Below are 26,644 nucleotides of genomic sequence, written 5' to 3' on the forward strand. Positions count from 1 at the left end.
AAGACATGCCTTTCTTTTCTTTTGCCTTCTGCAATGATTGTGAGGCTTCCCCAGCCAACTGAAACTGTGAGTCCATTAAACCTCTTTTTCTTTATAAATTACCATGTCTTGGGTATGTCTTTATTAGCAGTGTGAGAACAGACTAATACAGTAGCCAAACTTTATATGGTGGCTCAGGGCTCCAAACATTAGTGTTCTACTGGTAGGCAGTGGTGGGGGAGGGCGGGGGTGTAGAGGTGGAGAAGTGGGTATGGAGGTGGGGAAGCAAAACCTGCATCCCCTTTATGACTTAACCTTGGAAGTGTCATTTCTGTCATCCTTTATTGGCCAAAGCAGACCTACAACTACCCAGATTCAAGTTGGTGGGGGCGGGGGGGGGTGTGCTTTGATGCAGGAATATCAAGATCACGTTGCAGACAAACATGTGTGAAGGACTATATTGTTGCAGCCATCCTTGAAAAATATTATCTGCCATATGGTCTTTCTAAAATGGGTTACAAGCAAAGAAACCACAGAAGAATCATCTTACAGAAACAGAGCAGTGGGAGAAGCCTTAATCAACAAATAATCTGCCTACACAAAGAATGAGCAATTTACTCCTGGGAGGATCTCTCCTCAGCCTGGGAGATTGCCAAGGGCATTAGGCTGAGTAGAGATGGTGACAGAACTCATAGTTGTATCAGCTCCTCTGTGTGTGATCTGAGTAGGAAAGTATTTGACTACTGGGGACTCTAACTTCATCTTTAAAACAAAGTGTTGTGAGAACCAAGTAAAATATTGTATAGAAAGATAAATGTGTTGCAAAAAGGTTCCCCAATAGAGCCCACAGGTGGACAACCCCCGTTTGACAATGCGACTGGGGAAGACCATGTGTACTGCCAGTTTATCCTTGCCACCGTTTCCCCATAGCAGCCACCTTCTTGTTTCTTTTGCTTGCCTCTCTCGGAGGTAGATGCATTGAGGGTAAATGACCAGGACAGGGCCACATAGCCAAGAAAGAGATCAAAACCCAGATTTTTCTGGGATGCTAGTTTGAGATTTTCCATTCTACAGACGTCAAGCCACTCACAAGTTCTAAGAGATGACTGATCTTAGCTGAGAAGCACGACATAGATACAAGGGAGTCACACTGTCTGGGTTCATATCCCAGCTGCACCACTTACTAGCAGTGTGACCTTGGGAAGGATCGTTGTTTTTCCAGGTGTAAAACGGAAATAAGACCTCCCACAAAGGGGTAAGTAATTACGTGATACGGCACTCAAAACAGCGCCTTCAACATAAGTAAGCCCTTTGTGTTTGCCAATACTAAATCACTACCGCATACTTAGTATATAATTGGTGCTAAATGATTTTTTTTCTCTCACTTCTTTTTTTTTGATGCTAAATGTTTTAAGGTGAGAAAGTAACATTTAGGGATGTAATGAAATGTAATGGTGGGATCTCCGTGAAACGACAAATTCATTTTGGAGAAAGCTTTATAAAAACGCAAACCACAAACCTCTGCCATTTGTCAGCTTGAAGTCTACGGAACTGCAAGAAAAATAAAGATTGGTGGAACTTTGCTTCTGACTGACCCCTACAGTCCCAAATATTTTCTTGGCCTTTACAAAGCCCGCAGGCATCGTCACCTGCAGTCCTGAAAAGCCTTTTCTCTATACTCCACACAGCCCAGACCAGCCCACGTGGATTCCTCGCTTGGCGCTTCCGCTTCCATTCTGTCCCCTCTCCCATTTCCCATTCGGCGCCTCACAATGACGTCTGAAACGAGCGCCGACGCTGCCCAAGCAGGAGCCCGCGCATGCGCTCTGCCCTGGCAGCGGCCTAGTGCGGAGCCCGGCGTGTGTGGCCGCAGTGCGGCCGTGGTCCGTCCCGCTGCGGCCGGGTTTCTAGCGTGACACGCCCTTGACTTGAGGACCATGAACCGCAGCCGCCAGGTGACGTGCGTGGCCTGGGTCCGCTGCGGCGTGGCCAAAGAGACACCAGACAAGGTGAGGCCTGGTCGCTGGGAGACAAGGGGAGCAGCGTCTTTACGGCACGGCGGGTCCGCCCAGCTGGGGGAACGTGGACCCGGAACTCGGGGCGTTGGCTGGTGTAAGGGCGGCTTTGCCTGGATTGTCACGACTAGAGCTGCGGTTCAGAAGGTCTGGTTCGCCTGAGCCTGGAGAGTCAAGGGCCGCGCCTGCTCGCTATTCCCACCCTCCAGCCCAGCCCCACTCCCAAATTCGCACGCACATGGATTTAGCGGGCCAGAAAGGGGTGGGCTGCTGCTTTTGGTGGGTAATACCCCAAAAGGCTTTTTGACAACACCACAGCTTCACTAGCACCCAAGTGCATTTTCAAGCATAACTGGGAAGAGAGCATGAAAACTCCACTTTCCACTCTTGTGCTTCGTGTCTGAAGGAGTGAGGATGAATGTGGTGTAGAAAAACTGGTGTGGAGGCTAAGATGTCGTGAGGCTGGGAGATGAATAGCGAATTTCTTGCAGTAATCCAAGTGAGATGTTGATGATAGCAGTAAGGATGAGAGGTAAATGTCTAACACATGAAAAACCTACAGGAGTTGGAGACTAAGACTGTAGCAGAGGTGACGATTACTTAAGTAATTTCCTCATTGGATACTAAGTGCTTTCTGTAGGCCAGGCATTGTTCAGAATTCTGGGATAGGCGTGAACAAAATAGAAAAAGTCCCGCCGGGCACGGTGGCTCACGCCTGTAATCCCAGCACTTTGGGAGGCCAAGGCGGGCGGATCACGAGGTCAGGAAATCGATACCATCCTGGCTAACACGGTGAAACCCCGTCTCTACTAAAAATACAAAAAATTAGCCGGGTGTGGTGGACGCCTGTAGTCCCAGCTACTCGGGAGGCTGAGGCAGGAGAATGGCGTGAACCCGGGAGGCGGAGCTTGCAGTGAGCCGAGATCGCGCCACTGCACTCTAGCCTGGGCAACAGAGTGAGACTCCGTCTCAAAAAAAAAAAAAAAATAGAAAAAGTCCCTGCCTTTATGGAGTCGACATGTGCACATACAGTATGTCAGTAGGAGTTAAGTTCTACCAAACAGTAAAAGGGTTGATTTGAATGTAATTGACCAAGATAATGATGATGGTGAAAGGAATGTGATTGGCTTGGACGTGGAGTTAACAGGAATGACGGATTGGAGTAGTCCCAGTAGTTGTAAATTCCACCTGGGCACAGACTGTTTTATTTACTGTTTCTCCAGGGTTTGGTTGATGGTAGGCACTCGGTGTTATATTTATAGAATAGGGACAGAAAATTATTTCATATAAAAATTGTTGGAGGAAACAGTTATTAAAAAGAGACATATAGCCTTTCAAACACTTGAAGACAGTGATTTCCAAATGAATCTACACATTGAAAATCTCACACTTGGGGAGGTTCAAAAAATACTGTTTATGTGCCACTCCCAAGTATTGTAATTAACCTGGAGTGTAGCCTAAATTATTTAAGATTCCCTAGGTGATTCTAATGTACAGACAAGTCTGGGAACCACTATTTGAAGAGTTTATAGGAAAAAGAGATTGAATTTATTTTATGAAATCCCAGAAAGGAAAACTTGGACCAAATAAGAGAAATTGGACAAGCCAGTTGCTGTGGCTCGTGCATGTAATCCCAGTCATTCAGGAAGCTGAGGTGGGAGGATCGCATGAGCCCAGGAGTTCACAGCTGCAGGGAGCTGTGACCATGCCACATCTCTTAAAAATTAAAATTAAGGCCGGGCACGGTGGCTCATGCCTGTAATCCCAGCACTTTGGGAGGCCGAGGCAGGTGGATCATTTGAGGTCAGGAGTTCCAGACCAGCCTGGCCAACATGGTGAAACCCAGTCTGTACCAAAATACAAAAATTAGCTGGGCGTGGTGGCGCGTGCCTGTAATCCCAGCTACTCAGGAGGCTAAGGCAGGAGAATCACTTGAACCCGGGAGGCGGAGGTTGCAGTGAGCCCAGATGGCGCCATTGCACTCCAGCCTGGGCAACAGAGCGAGACTCCATCTCAAAAAAAAAAAACAAAACAAAAACAAAGAACAGAGGACTCATGTAAGGGTGATTTGTTAAGGAATGCCCACAGGGAAGAGAGGGAGAGGTGCCCTAGACAGAGTCAGAGACAGTTGGAAGAAAACCAGACGAGTACCACAGAGCCACTTTACCAAAACCAGTCTTTGGGGTTTTAAGACTGAGAAGTAGAGTAGAATGAGCATGATTTTTGAAGTTTCAAGTGGTGAGGGATCTTAATTGTAAGAATCTATAAAATCTATATTTTTTAATATAGAGTCTGGATTGATGTTTGATTCTTGATGACATTGCTTGGCGTTACATTTTACATTTGTTTGCAAACTACTTTTTAATTCAAATAATTTGATGATTTCCTTACACATACTGTAATGAAATCTCTGCTCTCTTACAGGTAGAGCTGAGTAAAGAAGAAGTAAAACGCCTCATTGCTGAGGCAAAGGAGAAATTGCAGTAAGTTTAGGACCAGATGAAATCTATATCTTAAATGATGATGACCACGTGGTCTTGTTATTAGAAGGTGCCATTTGGGTGATTCTCTTTTTCTTTCTGTGCTCATAGAGAAGAAGGTGGTGGCAGTGATGAAGAGGAGACAGGCAGTCCTTCAGAAGATGGCATGCAGAGTGCACGCACCCAGGCACGCCCAAGAGAGCCCCTGGAGGATGGTGACCCAGAGGATGACAGGACGATTGATGATGATGAGCTGGCTGAGTACGACTTAGATAAATATGATGAGGAAGGTGACCCAGGTTAGTTTATCCACTTCTGATGGTTTGTAATTACAAGCTCAATATGTTGGATCATGTTTGTGGTGTTCCAAAATTTTATTCTTAGATTTTATTGTTCTTGACATCAGTAAAATAATCTGGTCGAAGACTTGGGCAGACAGCATGATTCCTAAACTAGTTTAGAAGATAAACTCTAACCCACTAATCTAAGATACAAATCTAGGATCTAAAAAAAAAAAGTACTGTGTATTTTATTGCATATATCAGGTTTAATAATCTGTAACCCACTTGTGAGTTTTTGTATGCAGTTATAATGCTATGGTGTGCTTGAACTTATATCCATATACCTTTTCCTCAACTGCAGTCAGTCTTCTCAGAATACAGTAGTCCCCCCTTATCCAAAGTTTTGCTTTCTTCGGTTTCAGTTAGCCACAGTCAACTGCAGTGTGAAAATAGGTGAGTAAAGTACAGTATTTTGGGAGAGATGACTTTCACATAACTTTTATTACAGTACATTATTATAATTATTTGATTCCTAGGTACGTATAGGAAAAACAGAATATATATAAGGTTTGGTACTATCTGCGGTTTTAGACCACCACTGAGGGTCTTGGAATGTATCCCTCGTGGATAAGGGGGGACTACTGCATGCATTTGGAGATGCTGTCGTTGGAGATATTAGAAAAAGTGGCCAGGTGCGGTGACTCACGCCTGTAATCCCAGCACTTTGGGAGGCCGAGGTGGGTGGATCACTTGAGGTCAGGAGTTCGAGACCAGCCTGGCCAACATGGCGAAACCCCGTCTCTACTAAAAATACAAAAATTAGCCAGGCATGGTGGTGCACATCTGTAATCTCAGCTACTCAGGAGGCTGAGGCAGGAGAATCACTTGAACCTGGGAGGTGGAGGTTGCAGTGAGCCAAGATCGTGCCACTGCACTCCAGCCTGGGTGACACAGTGGGACTCCATCTCAAAAAGAAAAAATCATGGGTGGGAAGAGAAAAAAGAAATAGAGCAGAAGACAGATTAGAAATAGAAGTTTGTATAGAAAGCCTTGTGGGGAATAAAGTGAGCTGAGATGACAACTACCTGTATTGCTCTTCTGGGGAAAGTAGGTATAAAGATAAGCGGAAAAGGAGCTGACAAAAGCTGACAAAGCTCGCTTTGTTTCTTTTGGAATGTGCTACCCTAGGTGGCACTAACCCCTAATCTTGGGGTTTGAGAAATAGGCATTTGGCACACTGAGCAGGTTAAGTAAGTTATTTATTTAACTTGTAAATCCCAGTTAGTCTGCATATTTGGGAGCTGAAGGGACTCCTGACAGCTAGAATCAGCTACTCCCAAGTTATAAAATCAAAATGTAGATGATCGGAAACAAAAATTAACTCTTAATACAAATGTTATCTGCGACAAAGTAAAATCACAACTACCTGTTAAATCACAACTACCTGTTAAATTAATGGTTAAAATATTACATAAGGAAGTCATAGCAGAGCTGAGCATGGTGGCTCATGTCTATAATCCCAGCTACTTGGGAGGCTGAGGCAGCAGGATCGCTTGAGCCCAGGAGTTGAAGGCTGCAGTGAACTATGATCACACTGCATTCCATCCTGGATGACAGCGAGACACCATGTCTAAATAATAAAGTTTAAAAAAGTTGTAGTCAGGCACTTAAAAATATCGGTATCTGTTAGAATATCATTGAAATGCTGAGTAAAACAATATACTTTTTTTTGTGTGTGTGTGAGACGGAGTCTTGCTTTGTTGCCCAGGCTAGAGTGCTGTGGCGCGATCTCGGCTCACTGCAGCCTCCGACTCCCTAATTCAAGCAATTCTCCTGCCTCAGCCTCCCGAGTGCTGGAATTACAGGCACACGCCACCACGCCCAGCTAATTTTCGTGTTTTTAGTAGAGACAGGGTTTCACCATGTTGGCCAGGATGGTCTCGATCTGCTAACCTCATGATCCGCCCGCCTCGGCCTGAAAAACTCCAGCAATGGGGAGAGGGAGAGTCGAAAATGACATTGAGGAAATAGTGTTAACTGTTAAAGCAAGGTAATTCAAGGTTCGTGGTGCCCTCTCTACTTGTGTTCATTTTTCAAAATTTCTATAATACAACATTTAAAAAAAATCAGACACGTACGGGTTGATGGTGAGCACTGTGGGGTATCTGGAAGAGCAGTGTAGTTGGAGTGTGTAAAGAATAGGACATGAGACATGGTCTGTGTTAGGCACAGGAAGATCAGTAAACAACAGACAGGCAATAAGAAATGAGTAAGTAGGTTCTGGGTGGAGATGGGATTGATCAAAGTCAATTAGCTGTCTTGTCCTGGATGCCTCAGGCGGGGCATGTATGAGCACTGTAGATAACATTGTGGAGGCAGAACTGAGCCAAGGAAGAGGAAGATTCAGTGGAATGTGACAAACTATAGGAAGCCTTTAGTGCCAGAGCAATATTGAGCTTGACCTGTTGTATGTGATGATACAGCCTGGAAAAAGACCCAAAGGAGGGGAAATGCTCGGCAAGTTGATCTGCATGAGTGAAACACAGAGAAGGTGGATGGGGAGTTGCTGGGAAGTCTGGAAGAAAGACTTATTGGGTCCCAGTAAACTTAGAATACCAGGCTTAGCAATCTGTGTGTTCTCTGTGCGAGAGGAAATCATTAAAGGTTTTTGAGCATGGAACACATGATAATTGAACATGCACTTTAGGAAGTTAACTCTGGCAGCAGTGGAGAACAGGTTGGCAGATTGGGTGAATCTCTTAGAGGAGCAGAAACTTAAATTAGGCCAGAAGCAATGAGGGCCTGGCTTGGGGCACTAGGAATGAGGAGAAGGACATGGAAGAAAGGGATTGCAGAGGTAGCTGGGAGTTTAGCATCATCCTGGTGGATGAACTTTCTTCCAGAATTGGTACCTCTGGTTTCCATCTTATTATCGCTGGTGTACCTCTTTTCTTTCAGACAAGAAGTAACTCTGATTTCCTCACTCCATCTGAATTGAACTTTATTGTCATTTATCCATTTTTTCATCTAGATGTCCATTCCTCCTTTTTCCTCATTCCCTTGGCCATCTGTCCTATGGATTACTATTAACTTCATTTTTCATTATCCGCAGTACTTAGAAAGGAATCATTACCTCCATTTACCAGCGGCACACAGCTGGTGAAAGACGGTGCTGAGTTTTGAACCCTCTCTGGGTCTAAAGTCTTCATTCTTTTCACTGCATCTTTTCTATAGATACAGTCCAGCAGAGGATAGTTTTTTCTATTGGACTCTGGGTTATGGGCTCCAACCTTGTTAGGGACAGAGTGCCGTAGAAATACAGAGAAACAAATAACCCAGCCTGGAGAGATGGCATTCAGAATCAGCTCTTTCTTGTGTAGCAGAAATTGCTTTCTCTGTTGCATATCAGATGTTTAAGACCTATCAGTCCTGCCTCCTTAAAGTGGCTTCCTCTAACAATTCAGTGTATCTTCCTTTTCCTGAGTTATCCTTCGTTACCATTGTAGATGTGCCATAAAAGAATAATTTAAGTTTAGTGGAAAAAGCATACTGCATTTCTTTTTTCATATGCTAATAAGGCATATTAGCATATCAGAGCACATGCAGTAGAGCAACCTGGTTAATTTTTTGATACCTGTCATTTCTCAATTTTATTTGACCAGGCAACCCTTATTTATTGTGTTGATTTCAGTGTTTCAGGGTCATTTTATTTCCAGGTCCTCAAGGCTGCCTCTCCGTTGCACCTTCAATCATGAATGCAGGGAGCTAGCTAGAGAATCTCAAGAGAGTTCTCATATTTTCTAAAAGGGTCTAATTCCCTGATACAATTCTTTAATTGGAAGATTGTGAATTCCAAGACTGTCTGAAATCCATTCCAAAGGTCAAATACAAAAATGGCTTTTAAATTCCTGCTGCTGCTTACGTAGTTTCCTTTCCCAACTCTAGATGATCCAGAGTTAGTTATAAAATAGATGGTTGCATCTAAGTCCAAGAATGGATGTCATAGAAAATATGTTTTTGTCAAAATGACTATTTTATTATTGTAGTTTGTCAATTTTTCTTACAGATGCTGAGACTCTTGGTGAATCTCTCTTGGGTCTTACGGTCTACGGGAGTAATGATCAGGATCCTTACGTTACTCTGAAAGATACAGTAAGTATTTACATCGTTTTTCTAATTATGCTTTTATTAGAGCATAATTAATATGCTCTAATATTAATTGTTCAAAAAACCTTACTGGCTCTCTGCTTCTAGTCAATGACGTTTTTTTCCTCTCACTTAGGAACAATATGAACGTGAAGATTTCTTGATTAAGCCCAGTGATAATCTCATAGTTTGTGGCCGAGCTGAACAGGACCAGTGCAATTTAGAGGTGCATGGTAAGTGATAAATCCCTTACTAAAAGATTTCCTAAGTGATGGCAAAATAATAAGCGAAATAGTTACTATTTCATTTTTAGGTGCCAGATCCTATTGTATCTCATTTAAGTTGGTTACATAGTTAACTTTTACACAAGTGGCCAATTTCTTGGTTATTGTTCTGGGGATGTTAGTCCAGTACATCACTTTGGTATCTGAATTTTCTATGGAAATAAGTCCCCTGGAAATTTTTCATAGGGGTGTTTTTTTTTGTTTTTATATATAAACAGGTTCTCACTGTGTTGCCCAGGCTGTCTCGAACTTCTGGGCTGAAGCAATCCTGTTTTGGCCTCCCAAAGTGCTGGGTGCTGGATTACAGGTGTGAGCCACCACATCTGGCCTCATAGAGGTTTTTAATCTTTTATTTAAATGTCATTGCCTGTTTTTCACTCCTCTCCTACTCCCACTATAAAAAACCTGGAAGTAAAACTATATATAAAAATACAAGGCTGGGTGTGGTATCTCACACCTGTAATCCGAGCACTTTGGGAGGCTGAGGTGGGAGGATTGCTTGAGCCCATGAGTTCTAGGCACAGTGAGCTGTGATTCTATGTTTGCTCCACTGTACTCCAACCTAGGTGACAAAGACCCCATCTCTTGGGGAAAAAAAAATGTATAATCCCATTTCCCTGAGTTAATAACTTGCCACCTTGGTTTTTTACTCCTAATTTTTTTTTTCTGGCTACTTTTTCTTTATGTGGATTATACTGGATAGACAGGTTTTTCTCATGTTTTTTAAATAGAGTTATTTCAGATAGTTCCCCTTTGCAAAACATTGTATTTTCTTCATAATAATTCAACACAAAGGGCCACCTTTCTTTTTTGGAACCAAAACATCTTGATCACCTTTCCCACTTAAGGAATATTTGTATCAAAGCCAGAAGCGAATGCTTTGCAGTAAGCAGAAGTAGACACGAAAATAGGAATTTTTAAATCATATTTTTAAATGTTGTTTTTGATTTAATATTAATTGAATGGCTTGCCTCACTTTGGTATTTTTAATGTAAAATCTGTTTTTTATATGCTGGAGCACTCTGCCTACAGATTCTCCCTTTTGTTTTTCTTGTCCCTTCTACTGTGCTCATATCCTCAGACAAGTCCATCCTTGCCCGATACTCTCCTCCCCAAGCAGTCTTCAGATCGTCTTGAAACTTTGAAGATTCAAAGAGATTATTAGGCTGATAAGTCCTTTTGTTACAGGAAACACAGTTGCACAGCTTGAAAAAATAAAACCCTTAGGCTTAATGTTTATTTGCATCTTCTGGGTTGCTTCATCATGGCTTCCATTGATTAGCTCGAATTTCTGTAACTCTTCAGAATCTTTAAGGCTGTCCATGGGAAGCCTATAGATTATGCCCATTTTATCCCATGGCTCATTGTGATCTGTTTATGCATAGCAGGCACTTTAATGTGAAATTATTCTTTCTAATTCTTGATATCTTTGAACTTTTACATATTTCAAATGAAAACCATTTGTTTACTTTGCTTTTAAAACCAATTCTAATTTCAAAAAATTGAGACCCTATTACAGTTTTTTTTGTCATCACCGATTTTTTTTATGCATTCTTACCTGAGAACTTACAGTCATTCCTTTGAACTCAGGATCAAAGAGGAGCTGAGAAAGAAGTTAAAGCTGTTGTATTTCCATTTCCTTCTCAGTTAGGTTATTACAGATATACTTTATTATTTAGGTTTGGAAGGAATCTCCAAATTGCCCAGTACGTCTGTGCAAGAATAACTTCAAATTTATATTCTAAAACTGATCCGAATATTGATCTCACGTGGTTAAGAGTATATTTTAAAGTATTATTACCAATTGCCGGGCGCAGTGGCTCACGCCTGTAATCCCAGCACTTTGGGAGGCCAAGGCGGGCGGATCACGAGGTCAGGAGATCGAGACCACCCTGGCTAACATGGTAAAACCCCGTCTCTACTAAAAATACAAAAAAAAAAAAAAAATCAGCCAGGCGTGGTGGCGGGCCCTGTAGTCCCAGCTACTCGGGAGGCTGAGGCAGGAGAATGGCGTGAACCTGGGAGGCGGAGCTTGCAGTGAGCTGAGATCGTGCCACTGCACTCCAGCCTGGGCAACAGAGCGAGACTGCGTCCAAAAAAAAAAAAAAAAAAAAAAAAACATTATTACCAATTGTATGTAAAATGTAAGCTGAGTATATCGAACATGGTTGAGGTTTTTGTAGGACCACAGTCTAATGATTTTGAACATGAATTCTCATCATAGGGATGTGATAGAGCATTACACAAATCTGCTAATCCCAGGATCCAGTCCAGAAGCAGCAATCTGAGGAATTAAAAATAAAATCCTTAACTTATTATATATTTACCTCTTTCTTAATACAAAGCATATGGGGAGGGGTTCTGATTAGTGGATTCTGTTTTATCAGTGTTTCACTGTGTAATTTTTAAGACTTCTTACTCATTGATTTTACAGTGTTTTTGCTGCTTAACATTACAGCTGTGAATGTTAAAGAGCTGTTAGTTGCCATATTCCAAAAGGATGTCTTCGGGAGCTTTGTTTACATTGTTCATCTTCATAAACCTGTTTTAAAAATACTAAGAGTAATTTTTGATAAGCATTTAGATTTCCAAATATGAATTCTCTCCCATGCTATTTTTGGTTTGTTCTTTTTGACTTATAATCAGCTAGACCATTAAAAGATAACATAATAACTACTTCTTGTGGAGACCTTATGAACATTTGTTTTCTATGAATGACCTAGAAGACAGGACCATTTATCTGACAAGGATGCAGGTGGAGTATCAGATGTCAGTGTTCATTTTCTCCTGTGGGGTATGCCACAAGATGGGACTATATTAGACATGCAGAATTTTTGCCTAGTCATGATATTGGAATCTTTTTTTTTTTTTTTTTTCTTTTTGAGATAGAGTCTCGCTATGTCACCCAGGCTGGAGTGCAGTGGTGCGATCTCAGCTCACTGCAACCTCCACCTCCCAGGTTCAAGCTGTTCTCCTGCCTCAGCCTCCCTGGTAGCTGGGACTACAGGCACGTACCACCACACCCAGCTAATTTTTGTATTTTGAGTAGAGACGGGGTTTCATCGTGTTGGCCAGGCTGGTCTCGAACTCCTGACCTTAAGTGATCCGCCCACCTTGGCCTCCCAAAGTATTGGGATTACAGGCATAAGCCACCGCGCCCAGCCTGGAATCTCTTTATAATATCAGATGTCTCACTTTAAAGCACATGGCTCACGTACATTTAATAGAATTTGTTTTTTTGAGTGGGATGTGATTTTTGATGACTTATTCTGATGCATTAAAGTCTCTTTTCCCAATCTTTTCAGTTTATAATCAAGAAGAAGACTCTTTTTATGTACACCATGATATACTCTTGTCTGCATATCCTCTGAGTGTGGAATGGCTGAATTTTGATCCTAGCCCAGATGATTCTACTGGTAATTAGAAAACTTAAGGTTGTTCAATGATTTCCAGTCTTATGTATTTTCTCCTAGCTCCATAAATTATGTATTCTCTTGAATGTTTTCAGAATTGTTGCTGATATTTTCTGAAGTTACTGTTATTTTATGAAGTTATAGAGTTCTTAACACACCATCGCTTTATTGTTTGGAGTCCATAAATCCCCAGACTTTAAATAGGCTAAGGAGGTAGCTGCTCTACCACAGGATGAAGGACAGGGCCTGAAGCCTTTTGAACTGTAGAACTGTAAGGTCCCATAAAGACTCAGTATAAATGGCCTGATGTGTGAGATGATGTTACCAGCTAGAGTTCAGTGGCATAACCTGTTTTAGAAAACATAAGGTAAAACCGAAATGAAGAGGCTTGTCACAAGTAATTAGGTTCTCATGTTAGTCTTTGTAACCACATCTGCACACTATTAGTTGCCTCTGTCCTTACTTTTTAATAAAGGTAAACACTGATGATACTGTCTCGCATCTTGTTTGCACACCTTGTTCACATTCATGATCTGATCTGATCTTCATCCCCACAGCACCCCATGAAGGAGGAAGGGAGGAGGGTTATTCTCATTATATAAATGAAAACACTGGGGCCAAGAGATTGAGCCTTTCTTACTCAAATTGTGGCCCAAAGACCAGCAGCAGCACAGCATGGTTATCACCTGTGACCTGGTTAGAAATGCCCACCCAGAACCACCTGAAATACAATCTGCATTTGTAACATTCAGATGCCGCATATGCATATAAGTTTGAGAAGCACTGCTCTAAAGCATTTTTCAGTTAATCTACAGTGTAATGTATTTGATTAGAAGTTCTGTATGTCTTTTTTTGTGTAATCATACATGCATTGTTTCCTCCCATAGGAAATTACATTGCTGTAGGAAACATGACCCCTGTTATTGAAATGTGGGACCTTGATATAGTGGACTCTTTAGAGCCAGTCTTCACACTCGGAAGTAAACTTTCAAAAAAGAGGAAAAAGAAAGGAAAGAAGGTAAAGAAGTTAATAAATATTTAAACTCTAATGACAAGTAAGTTTACTCGGGAGTAGGGGTGAAGGATAAGAACGTACACTTTTTCAATCAGGTATTCTTGGTGAGATGGGATAGGTAGTTATGAAATTATTGTAATTTTTAGTTTTGAAAAGCCCATCCAAAGAAAACTTATTTCTGATTGCATAAAACCTCCATTATCATGTTGTTCTTTCTTACACAAAACTAGTTCAAAGCTAGTATATTAGTATAAATAGCTACCATAGATGAAGGACTTTTGGATTATGAGCCTCCTCCAAATACAGTAGCTATTTATACAGATATACCAACCTTGAACTTTAAAAAAATTTCTGTTATCGTGTTGAATTTTAATTATCCATGTACTAACTCCTGCAGCTTTTAAAATTGTTAGGTTTTATGAGGGTTGGGAGCTATATTGATACTTGTATAATTACAGTACCTAGATTAAGAACTGCTAGGCCAGGCCACGCACGTGGCTCACGCCTGTAATCCCAGCACTTTAGGAGGCTGAGGCGGGTGGATCACCTGAGGTCAGGAGTTCGAGACCAGCCTGGCCAACATGGTGAAACCCTGTCTCTACTAAAAATACAAAAATTAGCCAGGCATGGTGGTGTGTGCCTGTAATCCCAGCTACTTGGGAGGCTGAGGCAGGAGAATCACTTGAACCTGGGAGGCAGAGCTTGCAGTGAGCTGAGATCGCACCACTGCACTCCAGCCTGTGTGACAGCGCGAGACTCTGTCTCAAGGCAAAAAAAGAACTGCTAGGCCAGTCACAGTAGCTCACGCCTATAGTCCTAGCACTTTGGGAGGCCAAGGTGGGAGAAGTGCTTGACCCCAGGAGGTTGAGGCTGCAGTGAGCCATGATTGTGTGCCACTGCACTCCAACCTGGGTGACAGAGCGAGATTTTGTCTCTAAAACAATAAACTACTATAGTTTCTTCCCTGTTCCCTGTAATGAAATTTTTTTCTTTCTTTTTTTTGTTTAAAGAGGTAAGGTCTTGCTCTGTCTCCCAAGACTGGAGTGCAGTGGCACGATTATAGTTCACTGCAGCCTGAAACGCCTACTAGGCTCAAGAGATCCTGGGATTCTCCTGCCTCAGCTTCCTGAGTAGCTGGGACTATAGGCTTATGCCACCATGCCTGGCTAAGTTTTGACTTTTTTGTAAAGACAGAGTTTCGCTATGTTGCCTGGACTGGTCTCGAACTCCCGGCCTCAAGCGATGTTCCCACGTTAGTTTCCCAAGGTCCTGGGATTACAGTGTGGGCCGCTGCGTGCAGCCCCTGTAATGAAATTTATCATGAGTCTCTAACAGGGAGACAACGTTTTATTTATTTTATTCTTCAAAAGTTTATATAATATCAAAACAATAGGTCGGGTGCAGTAGCTCACACCTGTAATCCCAACACTTTGGGAGGCCGAGAGTGGATCATGAGGTCAGGAGTTCCAGACCACCCTGGCCAACGTGGCAAAACCCCATCTCCACAAAAAATATAAGAATTAGCTGGGCATGGTGGCGTGCGCCTGTAATCCCAGCTACTTGAGAGGCTGAGGCAGGAGAATCGCTTGAACCCAGGAGGTGGAGGTTGCAGTGAGCTGAGATCGTGCCACTGTACTGTAGCCAGGGCAACAGACCAAAACTCCGTCTCAAAACAAAATAATCTTAAGGTTTAAAGAATCTTGCAGATTAATATATTCAGTTTTATTGTGGGGGGACTTTAATACAAAAAATAATTAAAACAATTATTACAGAGTTCCTCAGCAGAAGGGCATACCGATGCTGTCCTTGACCTTTCATGGAATAAGCTAATCAGGTAAAAAGAAATAACATTTGAATGATTGTAAAAGACTGTAGCCATTGTGATCTTACCTCATGCCTACACTCATCTCTTTATTTGTGCCGTGGACCTTTGTGTCTATCTATCTTCCTTTCTTGTAGGATGCCCTGCTTGCAGGCAGGAGCTCTGCCCTCTGTTTCTTTGCATCCTCCAGGTCACCTGCCAGCTCATCACTGTGGGTGTTCATTACATGTTTGGTGACCAAGTGCCCTCTCTCCACCACCACTGGAAAAAAACAGGGTGTTTGGCAGTGCCCATGGTGCAATAGGATTGTGTTTCTTCCCAGGAGACATTTTTTTCTGTTTAGTTTTCACATCTCACCACATACTCTTTTATTCTTTTTTCTTTAAATTATGGCAAAATACATATAACAAAAGTTAACACTTGTATTAGTCTGTTTTCATGCTGCTAATATAGACATACTCGAGGCTGGGTAATTTGTAAAGGAAAGAGGTTTAATTGATTCACAGTTCCATATGGCTGGGGAGGCCTCACAGTCATGGCGGAAAGCAAATGAGGAGCAAAGTCATGTCTTACGTAGTGGCAGGCAGGAGAAAGGGCATGTGCAGAGGAACTCTCCTTTATAAAACCGTCAGATCTCGTGAGACCCATTCACTAGCACGAGAACAGCACAAGAAAGACCTGTCCCCATGATTCAATTACCTTCCACCTGGTCGCTCCCCCAACACATGGGAATTATGGGAGCTACAATTCAAGATGAGATTTGGGTGGGGACGTAGCCAAATCCTGTCACCACTTTTACCATTTTTAAGTGTGCAGTTCAGTGGCTTTCAGTACATTCACAGAGTTGTGCAACCATCACCACAGTGCATCTCCAGAACATTTTCATCTTTCCACACTGCAGCTCTGCCCTTTAAACACTGACTTCCCATTTCCCCCACCCCCAGCCCTGGCAACCACCACTCCACTTTCTGTCTCCGTGAATTTGACTAAGCATCTCATATGAATGGAATCATACAGACTTACTTCTTTGCGACTGGCTTATTTGACTTAATGTCTTCAGGTTCAGTCATGTTCTAATAAGTGTCAGAGTTTCCTTCCTTTTTAAGGCTAAATAACATTCCATTCTATGTAATGTATGTTATCCATTCATTTACGTGTGGTCACCTGGATTGCTTCTGCCTTTTGGATACTGTGAATAATGTTGCTATGAATGTGGGTGTACAAATATTCAAGTACCTGCTTTCAATTGTTTTGGGTATGTACCCAGAAGTGTTATTACTGGATCTTATGGTAATTCTATTTTTAATTTTTTGAGGAGCCACCATACTATTTTCCATAATGGCTGCACCATTTTACATTTTCACCAACAATGCACACAAGGGCTCTAGTGTCTCCAACATTTGTTATTTTCCATTAGGATATTAATAGCCATCCTAATGGGTATGAAGTGGTATCTCATTGCAGTTTTAATCTGCATTCCCCCCCGCTTTTTTTTAAGTAAGATGGGGGTCTAACTATGTTGCTAAGGCGAGTCTCAAACTCTTGGGCTCAAGCAATCCCCCCGCCTCAGCTTCCCAAGTCACTTGGAGTACAGGGGCTTGCCACCACCCCTGGCTTAATCTGCATTTCTTAACAATTAGTGATGTTGAGCATCTTTTTTTGTGCTTATTGGCCATTTGTGTATCTTCTTTGGGAGAAATGTTTTTCAAGTCCTTTGCTTACTTTTTTTTGAGACAGGGTCTCACTCTGTCACCCAGGCTGGAGTGCAGTGGCACAATCACTGCTCACTGTAGTCTTGACCTCCTGGGGCTCAGGTGATCCCCCCACCTCAGCCTCCCAAAGTGCTGGGATAACAGGCATGAGCCACCAAGCCTGGCTTCCCTTTGCCTGTTTTTTGTGTTTGATGTTGAATTTTTGGAGTTCTCATATATTCTGAATACTAACTCCTACCAAATACATGATTTGCAAATATTTTCTTCTATTCTGTGGGTTGTTTTTTCACTTTCTTGGTGCTACCATTTGCAGCACGGGTTTTTCATGTGATGGTGTCTACTTTATTTCTTTTGTTGTTCATGCTTTTGATGTTGTATCTAAGAAACCATCGCTTAAGTCAGGGTCATAAAGGTTTACATGTATGTTTTCTTCTGAGAGTTTTATAGTATTAGCTCTTACACTGAAGTCCATGATCCATTTTGAGGTTTTTTTGTGTGTATGGTGTGAGGTAGGGGTCCAACTTCATTCTTTTTCATGAGGATGATTCATTTGTCCCTGAACCATTTGTTTTTGTTTTGTTTTGTTTTGTTTGAGACAGGGTCTTACTCTGTCACCCAGGCTGGAGTGAGTGGTGTGATCTCAGCTCACTGCACCCCCCACCTCTGGGGTTCAAGTGATTCTCCTGCCTCAGCCTCCTGAGTAGCTGGGATTACTGGTGCATGCCACCATGCCTGGCTAATTTTTGTATTTTTAATAGAGACAGAGTTTCACCATGTAGGCCAGGCTTGTCTCAAACTCTGGACCTCAAGTGATCTGCCTGCCTCTGCCTTGCAAAGTGCTGGGATTATAGGCATGAGCCACCGCGTCCAGCCCCATTTGTTAAGACTTTGTTCCCCATTGAACATTTAATTACCTTAGTACCCTTGTCAAAAGCCAGTGACTATAAATGTTTATTTCTGGACTGTTAGTTTTAGTCCATTAATCTGTATGTCCTTATGCCAGTAGCACATTGTTGTGATTGCTGTAGATTTTCAGTAAGTTTTGATGCCAGGAAGTATGAGCTTGCCAACTTTGTTCTTTTTTTCAGTAGTATTTTGGCTATTCTAGATTCCTTGCATTTTTAGAATCAGCTTGTCACTTTTTTTTTTTTTTAAGTCTAATACTAATAATAGTAGTACATCCTGTTTTGTTTTGTTTTGTTTTGAGACAGAGTCTCACTCTGTTGCTCAGGCTGGAGTCCAGTGACATGATCTCGGTTCACTGCAACCTCTGCTTTTTGGGTTCAAGCTTTTCTCCTGCCTCAGCCTCCTGAGAACTGGGATTACAGGTGTGCGCTACCATGCCCAGCTAATTTTTTGTATTTATAGAGAGGGGATTTCACCATGTTGGCCAGGCTGGTCTTGAACTCCTGACCTCAAGTGATCCACATGCCTCAGCCTCCCAAAGTGCTAGGATTACAGGTGTGAGCCACTGTACCTGGCTGTGAATCAGCTTGTCACTTTCTGCAAAAAGAAAGAAAAAAGTCATCAGGGATTTTGAAAGAGATTGGTTGAATCTGTAGATCAGTTTATAGCTCCATCTGTAGATGTAATATTTCCATATTAACACTATTAAGTCTTCTAATACATGAACATGGGGTGTCTTTCCACTTATTTAGATACTCGTTTCCCTTCATAATCTTCGGTAGTTTTCATTATGTAAGTCTTACATTTCTTTTGTTAAATTTATTCCTAAGTATTTTATTCTTTCTGATGCTATTGTAAATGCAATCCTTTTCTCATATTTAATGCTCTTGACTTTTAAAAGATTATGTGATTGGATTCTTCCCTTTCTCAGAAATGTTTTAGCAAGTGCATCAGCTGACAACACTGTAATTCTGTGGGATATGTCCTTGGGGAAACCAGCAGCTAGCCTCGCTGTACACACAGACAAGGTATGGTGATTTAGTTGATCACAGCAGTTCTTAAAAATCGGACACAAATATTGGCTAAAAATAATCCCAAACGTTTATATATGGCTTTGAAAATAATTTTATCTGACTTGCAGCATGCTTTGCCTTAGGATGTTATCCCTTAGGATTTTCACAAAGCCCTGTGTGGTAGGTATAATGCCCATCTTAGAGATGAAAAAATGGGTACAGAAAGGTACGGTTACTAGGAACATTAGTGCCCTGTAACATATTTATAGAGGCTCCTAAAAAAGGATGAGGTCTGTCAGTCACAATGATAACACCCATTAATTACTGCATTATTCCCCAGGGATCTAATGCAGATTATTTTGGGACTTCTGGAGCATGGGGGAATTCACCAGATGGGTTTGACTACTTCCCTTTTTCTTCTGAGTATCTTCTAACACTTGAGGGACTAAGTATTCTGCCAAACAGTTTGGGGAAACTACATTTTCTTTAAGTGCCAGCCTTTATTTGGGAGCATGGTTTGCCCTTTGATTATGAGTACATTTATGTTTCTTTTGTTTACTGTATTTCAGAGGGAAGTATTTATAGATATACTGTCAAATAGATTCTTATCACATGTTAGGTAATTTTACAAAAAGCAAACAAACAGAGATCTCTGCATTTATGTTTTCTCCCTTTAGGTCCAAACGCTGCAGTTTCATCCATTTGAAGCACAGACTCTGATTTCTGGCTCGTATGATAAGTAAGAAAGCACAGCAAGAATGATTGCTGCTCTGTTTTTATCCTCTAGAAGTCATTTTAAAAGTATCACTTGATACCCAGGCAGAATGTATCCTTGAGGCCACCTTTATGTTTAAATTATTTGCACTACTTACTTTTCCTTTTAACTCTGGTCCTTTCAGTCTACAAGGAAACATGGTTCTGTCATAATAATATAACTGTAGGAACTAGCAACTTCTTTGGCTTTTAGAGGCTATACTTTGCCTTTATGGGAAGAATTTCCATGTCACATGACAGAGGGCATGGATATAGGGAGATGTGAAGAATTGGGGCCACTGTGGTCAACCATGGGGTTTCTACTTCATATCAGTGCTCCTTTTTACAGATTGGGTCTACAGGTGGGAGAAACAGATAGTAGAAGCCAAAACCAACTTTGCAGTCTTTATTTTCATTTCTTATGCTCTTGAAGCGTGATATGTTTACATTTCTTGTGATTCATGCAGAATTACAAAAGTGCATCCCTTGCTTCCCCCAACACAATAACCTGCTTATGGAGGGTAAGTGTGCCTAAGACATGAGTAACCTGGCTCTGAGCTCGACCAGAGAGGGGGAAATTAGAAATCGTCCTGGGCTTTTGGACATAGAGGATTCTTCTTGCGAGTGGAAGATTTGACCTGGAGAAGGTCAAAACCACTGTAACGTTAGAGGCACCAGTGCCTTCAAGTGTTAAGATCAGAATCCACCAATTACTGAAACTCAGCTCATTTTTTTTCTACTTTATTTAGAACCTTAAAACAGGCTTTAAATGAATCTTGATTTCACAGTGCTATTTTATTACTATTTCATTATAAATAAAACGTATAGGAGAATTGAACTCTTAAAACCCTAACTTAGCCTGAATGTGTCTAGGTCAGTGGCTTTGTATGACTGCCGAAGTCCAGATGAAAGCCATCGAATGTGGCGATTCAGTGGGCAGATAGAGAGAGTGACTTGGAATCACTTTTCACCTTGTCATTTTTTGGTAAGAGTACACATGTTATTGTTTTGCTTTTCTAGGTTACTAATGACTTTTTAAATTCCATAGTAGAGAGAATTATCTGAAAAGCTTTTTCTGTTTTAACAGTATGAAGTATTTGGGTTTAGGGTTGAAAGCATAAGGTTTTTGTTTTGTTTTTTTAATAAGAGAATGGCTTTTATTTAAAAAGCAGTGAACGTGTAAATGATTTTGCTGGTTGCTGGCCATTCCAAAGTGTGCCACGTTTTATTTAATGATTTTCATCATTTTATTGTAGTGTTGTTTGAAATACTAAGCATAGTTAGTATTTTTTGTTTTTTTAATGGTTAAATCAGTCCAAGAAGATATTCTTTTATTTAAATCCTCATGCTTAAATGGATCTCTAGTGATGAGAATGCTAACCTGTTTAATTTATAGCACTATCTCCCAAATAGGAAAAAAAGCATAAGACCTCTCTCTACATACCCTTATTATCTAAGGAGGACAATGATTTTCCACATAGCATCCAAAGATTCCACTGACATTTCAGTACATGTAAAAAGAAGAGCCCAGCTTTCATCCAGAGGGAAGATTAGTTAAATCTGTTGCCCAGTTTTCCTGAAGTAAATATGTAGTGCTTTGCAAAGGTGGGAAAGAGTTTTTTTGTTGTTGTTGTTTTTTTTTAATTTAAGTTGTAGGGTACGTGTGCACAACATGCAGGTTTGTTACATATGTATGCATGTGCCATGTTGGTATGCTGCACCCATTAACTTGTCATTTACATTAGGTATAGCTCCTAATGCTATCCCTCCCCACTCCCCCCACCCCACAAGAGGCCCCAGTGTGTGATGTTCCCCTTCCTGTGTCCAAGTGTTCTCATTGTTCAATTCCCACCTATGAGTGACAACATGCAATGTTTGGTTTTCTGTCCTTGTGATAGTTTGCTGAGAATGATGGTTTCCAGCTTCATCCATGTCCCTCCAAAGGACATGAACTCATCCTTATTATGGCTGCATAGTATTCCATGGTGTATATGTGCCACATTTTCTTAATCCAGTCTATCATTGATGGACATTTGGGTTGGTTCCAAGTCTTTGCTATTGTGAATAGTGTCGCGATAAACATACGTGTGCATATGTCTTTATAGCAGCATGATTTATAATCCCTTGGGTATATAACCAGTAATGGGATGGCTGGGTCAAATGGTATTTCTAGTTCTAGATCCTTGAGGAATTGCCACACTGTCTTCCACAATGGTTGAACTAGTTTACAGTCCCACCAACTGTGTAAAAGTGTTCCTGTTTCTCCACATCTCTCCAGCACCTGTTGTTTCCTGACGTTTTAATGATCACCATTCTCACTGGTGTGAGATGGTATCTTATTGTGGTTTTGATTTGCATTTCTCTGATGGCCAGTGATGGTGAGCATTTTTTCATGTGTCTGTTGCTGCATAAATGTCTTCTTTTGAGAAGTGTCTGTTCATATCCTTCACCCACTTTTTGATGGAGTTGTTTGTTTTTTTCTTGTAAATTTGTTTGAGTTCTTTGTAGATTCTGGATATTAGCCCTTTGTCAGATGAGTAGATTGCAAAAATTTTTTCCCATTCTGTAGGTTGCCTGTTCACTCTGATGGTAGTTTCTTTTGCTGTGCAGAAGCTCTTTAGTTTAATTAGATCCCATTTGTCAATTTTGGCTTTTGTTGCCATTGCTTTTGGTGTTTTAGACATGAAGTCTTTGCCCATGCCTATATCCTGAATGATATTGCCTAGGTTTTCTTCTAGGATTTTTATGGTTTTAGGTCTAACATTTAAGTCTTTAATCCATCTTGAATTAATTTTTGTATAAGATGTAAGGAAGGGATCCAGTTTCAGCTTTCTACATATGGCTAGCCAGTTTTCCTAGCACCATTTATTAAATAGGGAATCCTTTCCCCATTTCTTGTTTTTGTCAGGTTTGTCAAAGATCAGATGGTTGTAGATGTGTGGTATTATTTCTGAGGGCTCTGTTCTGTTCCATTGGTCTGTATCTCTTTTGGTACTAGTACCATGCTGTTTTGGTTACTGTAGCCTTGTAGTATAGTTTGAAGTCAGGTAGCGTGATGCCTCCAGCTTTGTTCTTTTGGCTTAGGATTGTCTTGGCAATGTGGGCTATTTTTGTCATTGGTAGCTTGATGGGGATGGCATTGAATCTATAAATTACCTTGGGCAGTATAGCTATTTTCACGATATTGATTCTTCCTATCCATGAGCATGGAATATTCTTCCATTTGTTTGTGTCCTTTTTTATTTCGTTGAGCAGTGGTTTGTAGTTGTCCTTGAAGAGGTCCTTCACATTCCTTGTAAGTTGGATTCCTAGGTATTTTATTCTCTTTGAAGCAATTGTGAATGGGAGTTCACTCATGATTTGGCTGTTTGTCTGTTATTGGTATATAAGAATGCTTGTGATTTTTGCACATTGATTTTGTATCCTGAGACGTTGCTTATCAGCTTAAGGAGATTTTGGGCTGAGACAATGGGGTTTTCTAGATATACAATCATGTCATCTGCAAACAGGGACAATTTGACTTCCTCTTTTCCTAATTGAATACCCTTTGTTTCTTTCTCCTGCCTGATTGCCCTGGCCAGAACTTCCAACACTGTGTTGAATAGGAGTGGTGAGAGAGGGCATCCCTGTCTTGTGCCAGTTTTCAAAGGGAATGCTTCCAGTTTTTGCCCATTCAGTATGATATTGGCTGTGGGTTTGTCATAAATAGCTCTTATTATTTTGAGATACGTCCCATCAATACCTAATTTATTGAGAGTTTTTAGCATGAAGTGTTGTTGAATTTTGTCAAAGGCCTTTTCTGCATCTATTGAGATAATCATGTGGTTTTTGTCTTTGGTTCTGTTTATATGATGGATTACGTTTATTGATTTGTGTATGTTGAACCAGCCTTGCATCCCAGGGATGAAGCCCACTTGATCATGGTGGATAAGCTTTTTGATGTGCTGCTGGATTTGGTTTGCCAGTATTTTATTGAGGATTTTTGCATCGATGTTCATCAGGGATATTGATCTAAAATTCTCTTTTTTTAATTGTGTCTCTGCCAGGCTTTGGTATCAGGATGATGCTGGCCTCATAAAATGAGTTAGGGGGGAAAGAGTTTTTTTAAAAACAGCTTTCTCAAAAGATGTGGACAGTTTTAATAAGGTTCCTGAAGTAATGATTCTGAGATACTTAATCTCAATTCTGCACCATTAGTAGAGGTGCATGCTGTTCTAGCCAGGCAGCCTGAAGCCAGACTCATTTTACAATGATCAGGAATGAAGTTCCAGTTGTACTTAATGTTGTATTGTACTTTGGCTCTCACTCTTCAGGCACGCAAACTTCCAGAGATTAGTTGCTAACAAATGGTCATAGATATTAAAATCCCATGTATTTACGGAAGTGGAGGTTAAAGTAGATGAAATGGTTCACCTGCTTCCCTCTCATCTCAAAAGAAGAGCCACGCCTTCTCTTCCCCGGCCTAGCCTTCAGACTGCCTCAGCCGTCCTTTCTTTATCCTTTTTTCTTATACTGGCTGTTGCCCTTGGCCAGGCTTAGGTTTCTGTCTCCCGTTTTTGGCTCTGTATCTGTCTCTTAATTCTCCTTCATTTCTTCTTCCTTTCTTGACAGTGTAACAACCCACTCTAATCTGCCTTTCAGTCCTAAGTTCCTTATCTGATTGAATTTCTCTGCCACACTGGTCGATTTGACTGTTGGTCACGCCTTGGTTCCTTGACACTCTTCCCTATCCCTTCTTCCCTCTCTGACCCACTTCTGTGGATGCCTCCTCAGCCTGCAACTTGAGTAGCCATGCTCACCAGGCCTCTGTTCACGTGGATGTAATTATGGCCTCTTTTCTTCTACCTCTCTAGCCCCATTCCAGACCACTCACCACAGCTTCATACTCATATCCAGTAGACATGTCAACTGAATTAGCCCATGTGAGTGCAAATTCAGGTCGTCCAAAAGTAAATGATTTGTGTCCATGTTAATTTTTCATAAGTTCCATAAGCTATATGACTTACTAGTCATATAGCTGATTTTCACTATGACTTAGACTTTTTACCCATTGTTAGATTTTGTGACATAACATGACCTTGGCCATCTTTTACTTTTTCTAGGCCAGTACAGATGACGGCTTTGTATATAATTTGGATGCACGTTCAGATAAGCCAATTTTTACACTTAATGCACACAATGATGAAATCTCTGGTGAGCAAGAGTAATGCTTCTTTCATTTTTATTAACTTATGATGAAGTAAACCTATTTCAAAGTGAAAGTGTCTAAACTAATTTTATCTTCCTTTAGGTCTTGATCTTAGCAGTCAAATCAAGGGCTGTCTCGTGACTGCTTCAGCCGACAAATACGTGAAGATCTGGGACATCTTAGGAGATAGGCCAAGTCTAGTTCATTCTAGGGACATGAAAATGGTAAGAATCTCCCTGGGTATCTGTTTTTTATTTATTCTGTTTCTGACCTTGTCTTTTTCCGGAACTTGTGTTGCATGTTTTTCTGTTGGAACTATTGCATTAACGAATATGGATGTGTTGGGGAAGTGAATTTTGAGTTTAGTCAAATTTGGTGGGATTTTATGACTTAGAACACTTTGTGGGGAATTCAGTGACTGGTTCTTTTCCAACTCACATGATTAACAGTTGCTTGGTAAGGCTGGGGAGAGGGTTTTCTAGGACACAAGTGAAATGGCTGCCTTTTTTTTTTTTTTTTTACCCTGAAATCAAGACCATCCCAAGAAATTTTGAATCTCAGGGCACCGTAGCTATTAGGGTCAGTTTATGTATCTTTATCTCTTTGCATAACTAGTTCTGACTACACTGAAATGAATTACTATATAGTAGGAAAAATTTAGAAATAACCAGATTCACTCAAGAAATATTTACTGAGCACCTACTGTATGCCAACCACTGAGTTATGTAAGTTAGACTGCAGACATAATAACACTGCACAGCTGTTCAAAATTGTGTATGAATAAATAAGTATATGTAAATATAATGGAAAAACAGGTTACAGAAGCAATTTTTGTAGTACCATCTCATGCTTATTTTTAAATGCATAATTGCCTAAATGCTTACATTTAACTCTAGTAGATTATATCCCAGAACATAAACCGTGGTTACCTCCCTGAGAGATTCTCATATATTTTTCTTGTTCATATTTTCTATAACAAATATATATTACCTATTAATAAAAATGTAAAAAAGAAAACAAAAAGTTTAAAAATGATTTAAACTGGCATCATTGTTACTGTTTAAAAGGACAGCTAAAGTTTCTGGAAATACATGACATGTTAGGTTTATTAGGAAATCCCTAAGAGACAGAGTGATAACGAAGATGAGTGGCCTGAGTGGTCAGAAGATGCAGATATCATTGTGGAAGAACCAGCATGCTGCGCTTGTCTGGCTTCATATTGTAGTAATAGCCTTTCTGACTTGACTCTGAGCTACCTTTGCAGTAGGCTTGAAAGTGATAATCATAAGTTGGTTTTGAATAACCATTTAAATCATAGATTCTTAGAGACAAGAGTGAGGATCTAGATATTAGCTCTCTCTGAAGAGATTGAAATCACCATCTTCCTGTTCTCTCTCTAGGGAGTTCTCTTCTGTTCTTCATGTTGCCCTGATTTGCCATTTATTTATGCCTTTGGAGGTCAAAAAGAAGGGCTTCGGGTCTGGGATATAAGCACAGTCTCTTCAGGTAAGGGTTTTTAGTTCTCTGCACACCTCCCCCTGCCCCTTTAAAAAAAAAAAAAAAAGACAGGGTCTCACTATGTTGCCCAGGCTGGTCTCAAACTCCTGGCCTCAAGCAATCTTTGGTCCCTCAGCCTT

The 26,644-nt window shown here is 41.0% G+C and overlaps 2 protein-coding genes across 4 annotated transcripts in view; one reads left to right on the forward strand and one right to left on the reverse strand.

The window, feature by feature from the left end:
• Window positions 1-350: 350 nt before the first annotated feature.
• Window positions 351-26,644, forward strand: part of PWP1 (PWP1 homolog, endonuclein) — a 28,262-nt gene continuing 1,968 nt past the window's right edge. The window contains exons 1-15 of the mRNA XM_024256697.2: window positions 351-1,234; window positions 1,395-1,988; window positions 4,419-4,477; window positions 4,586-4,773; window positions 8,822-8,907; window positions 9,038-9,134; window positions 12,491-12,601; window positions 13,486-13,616; window positions 15,386-15,447; window positions 18,985-19,081; window positions 19,744-19,805; window positions 20,693-20,804; window positions 24,922-25,012; window positions 25,110-25,231; window positions 26,408-26,513. Coding sequence (XP_024112465.1) covers window positions 1,917-1,988; window positions 4,419-4,477; window positions 4,586-4,773; window positions 8,822-8,907; window positions 9,038-9,134; window positions 12,491-12,601; window positions 13,486-13,616; window positions 15,386-15,447; window positions 18,985-19,081; window positions 19,744-19,805; window positions 20,693-20,804; window positions 24,922-25,012; window positions 25,110-25,231; window positions 26,408-26,513 — 1,396 coding nt within the window. The 5' untranslated portion in view covers window positions 351-1,234; window positions 1,395-1,916. The remainder of the gene's footprint in view (window positions 1,235-1,394; window positions 1,989-4,418; window positions 4,478-4,585; window positions 4,774-8,821; window positions 8,908-9,037; window positions 9,135-12,490; window positions 12,602-13,485; window positions 13,617-15,385; window positions 15,448-18,984; window positions 19,082-19,743; window positions 19,806-20,692; window positions 20,805-24,921; window positions 25,013-25,109; window positions 25,232-26,407; window positions 26,514-26,644) is intronic.
• Window positions 17,149-26,644, reverse strand: part of PRDM4 (PR/SET domain 4) — a 60,220-nt gene continuing 50,724 nt past the window's right edge. For 2 of the 3 annotated variants that reach the window (XM_054526509.2, XM_054526510.2), the window contains exon 13: window positions 17,149-18,650. In XM_054526509.2, coding sequence (XP_054382484.2) covers window positions 18,526-18,650 — 125 coding nt within the window. In that variant the 3' untranslated portion in view covers window positions 17,149-18,525. The remainder of the gene's footprint in view (window positions 18,651-26,644) is intronic. The other variant, XM_054526511.2, reaches the window with a different exon arrangement.

This window comes from Pongo abelii, chromosome 10 (assembly GCF_028885655.2).
Source record: "Pongo abelii isolate AG06213 chromosome 10, NHGRI_mPonAbe1-v2.0_pri, whole genome shotgun sequence".
NCBI lineage: Eukaryota > Metazoa > Chordata > Mammalia > Primates > Hominidae > Pongo > Pongo abelii.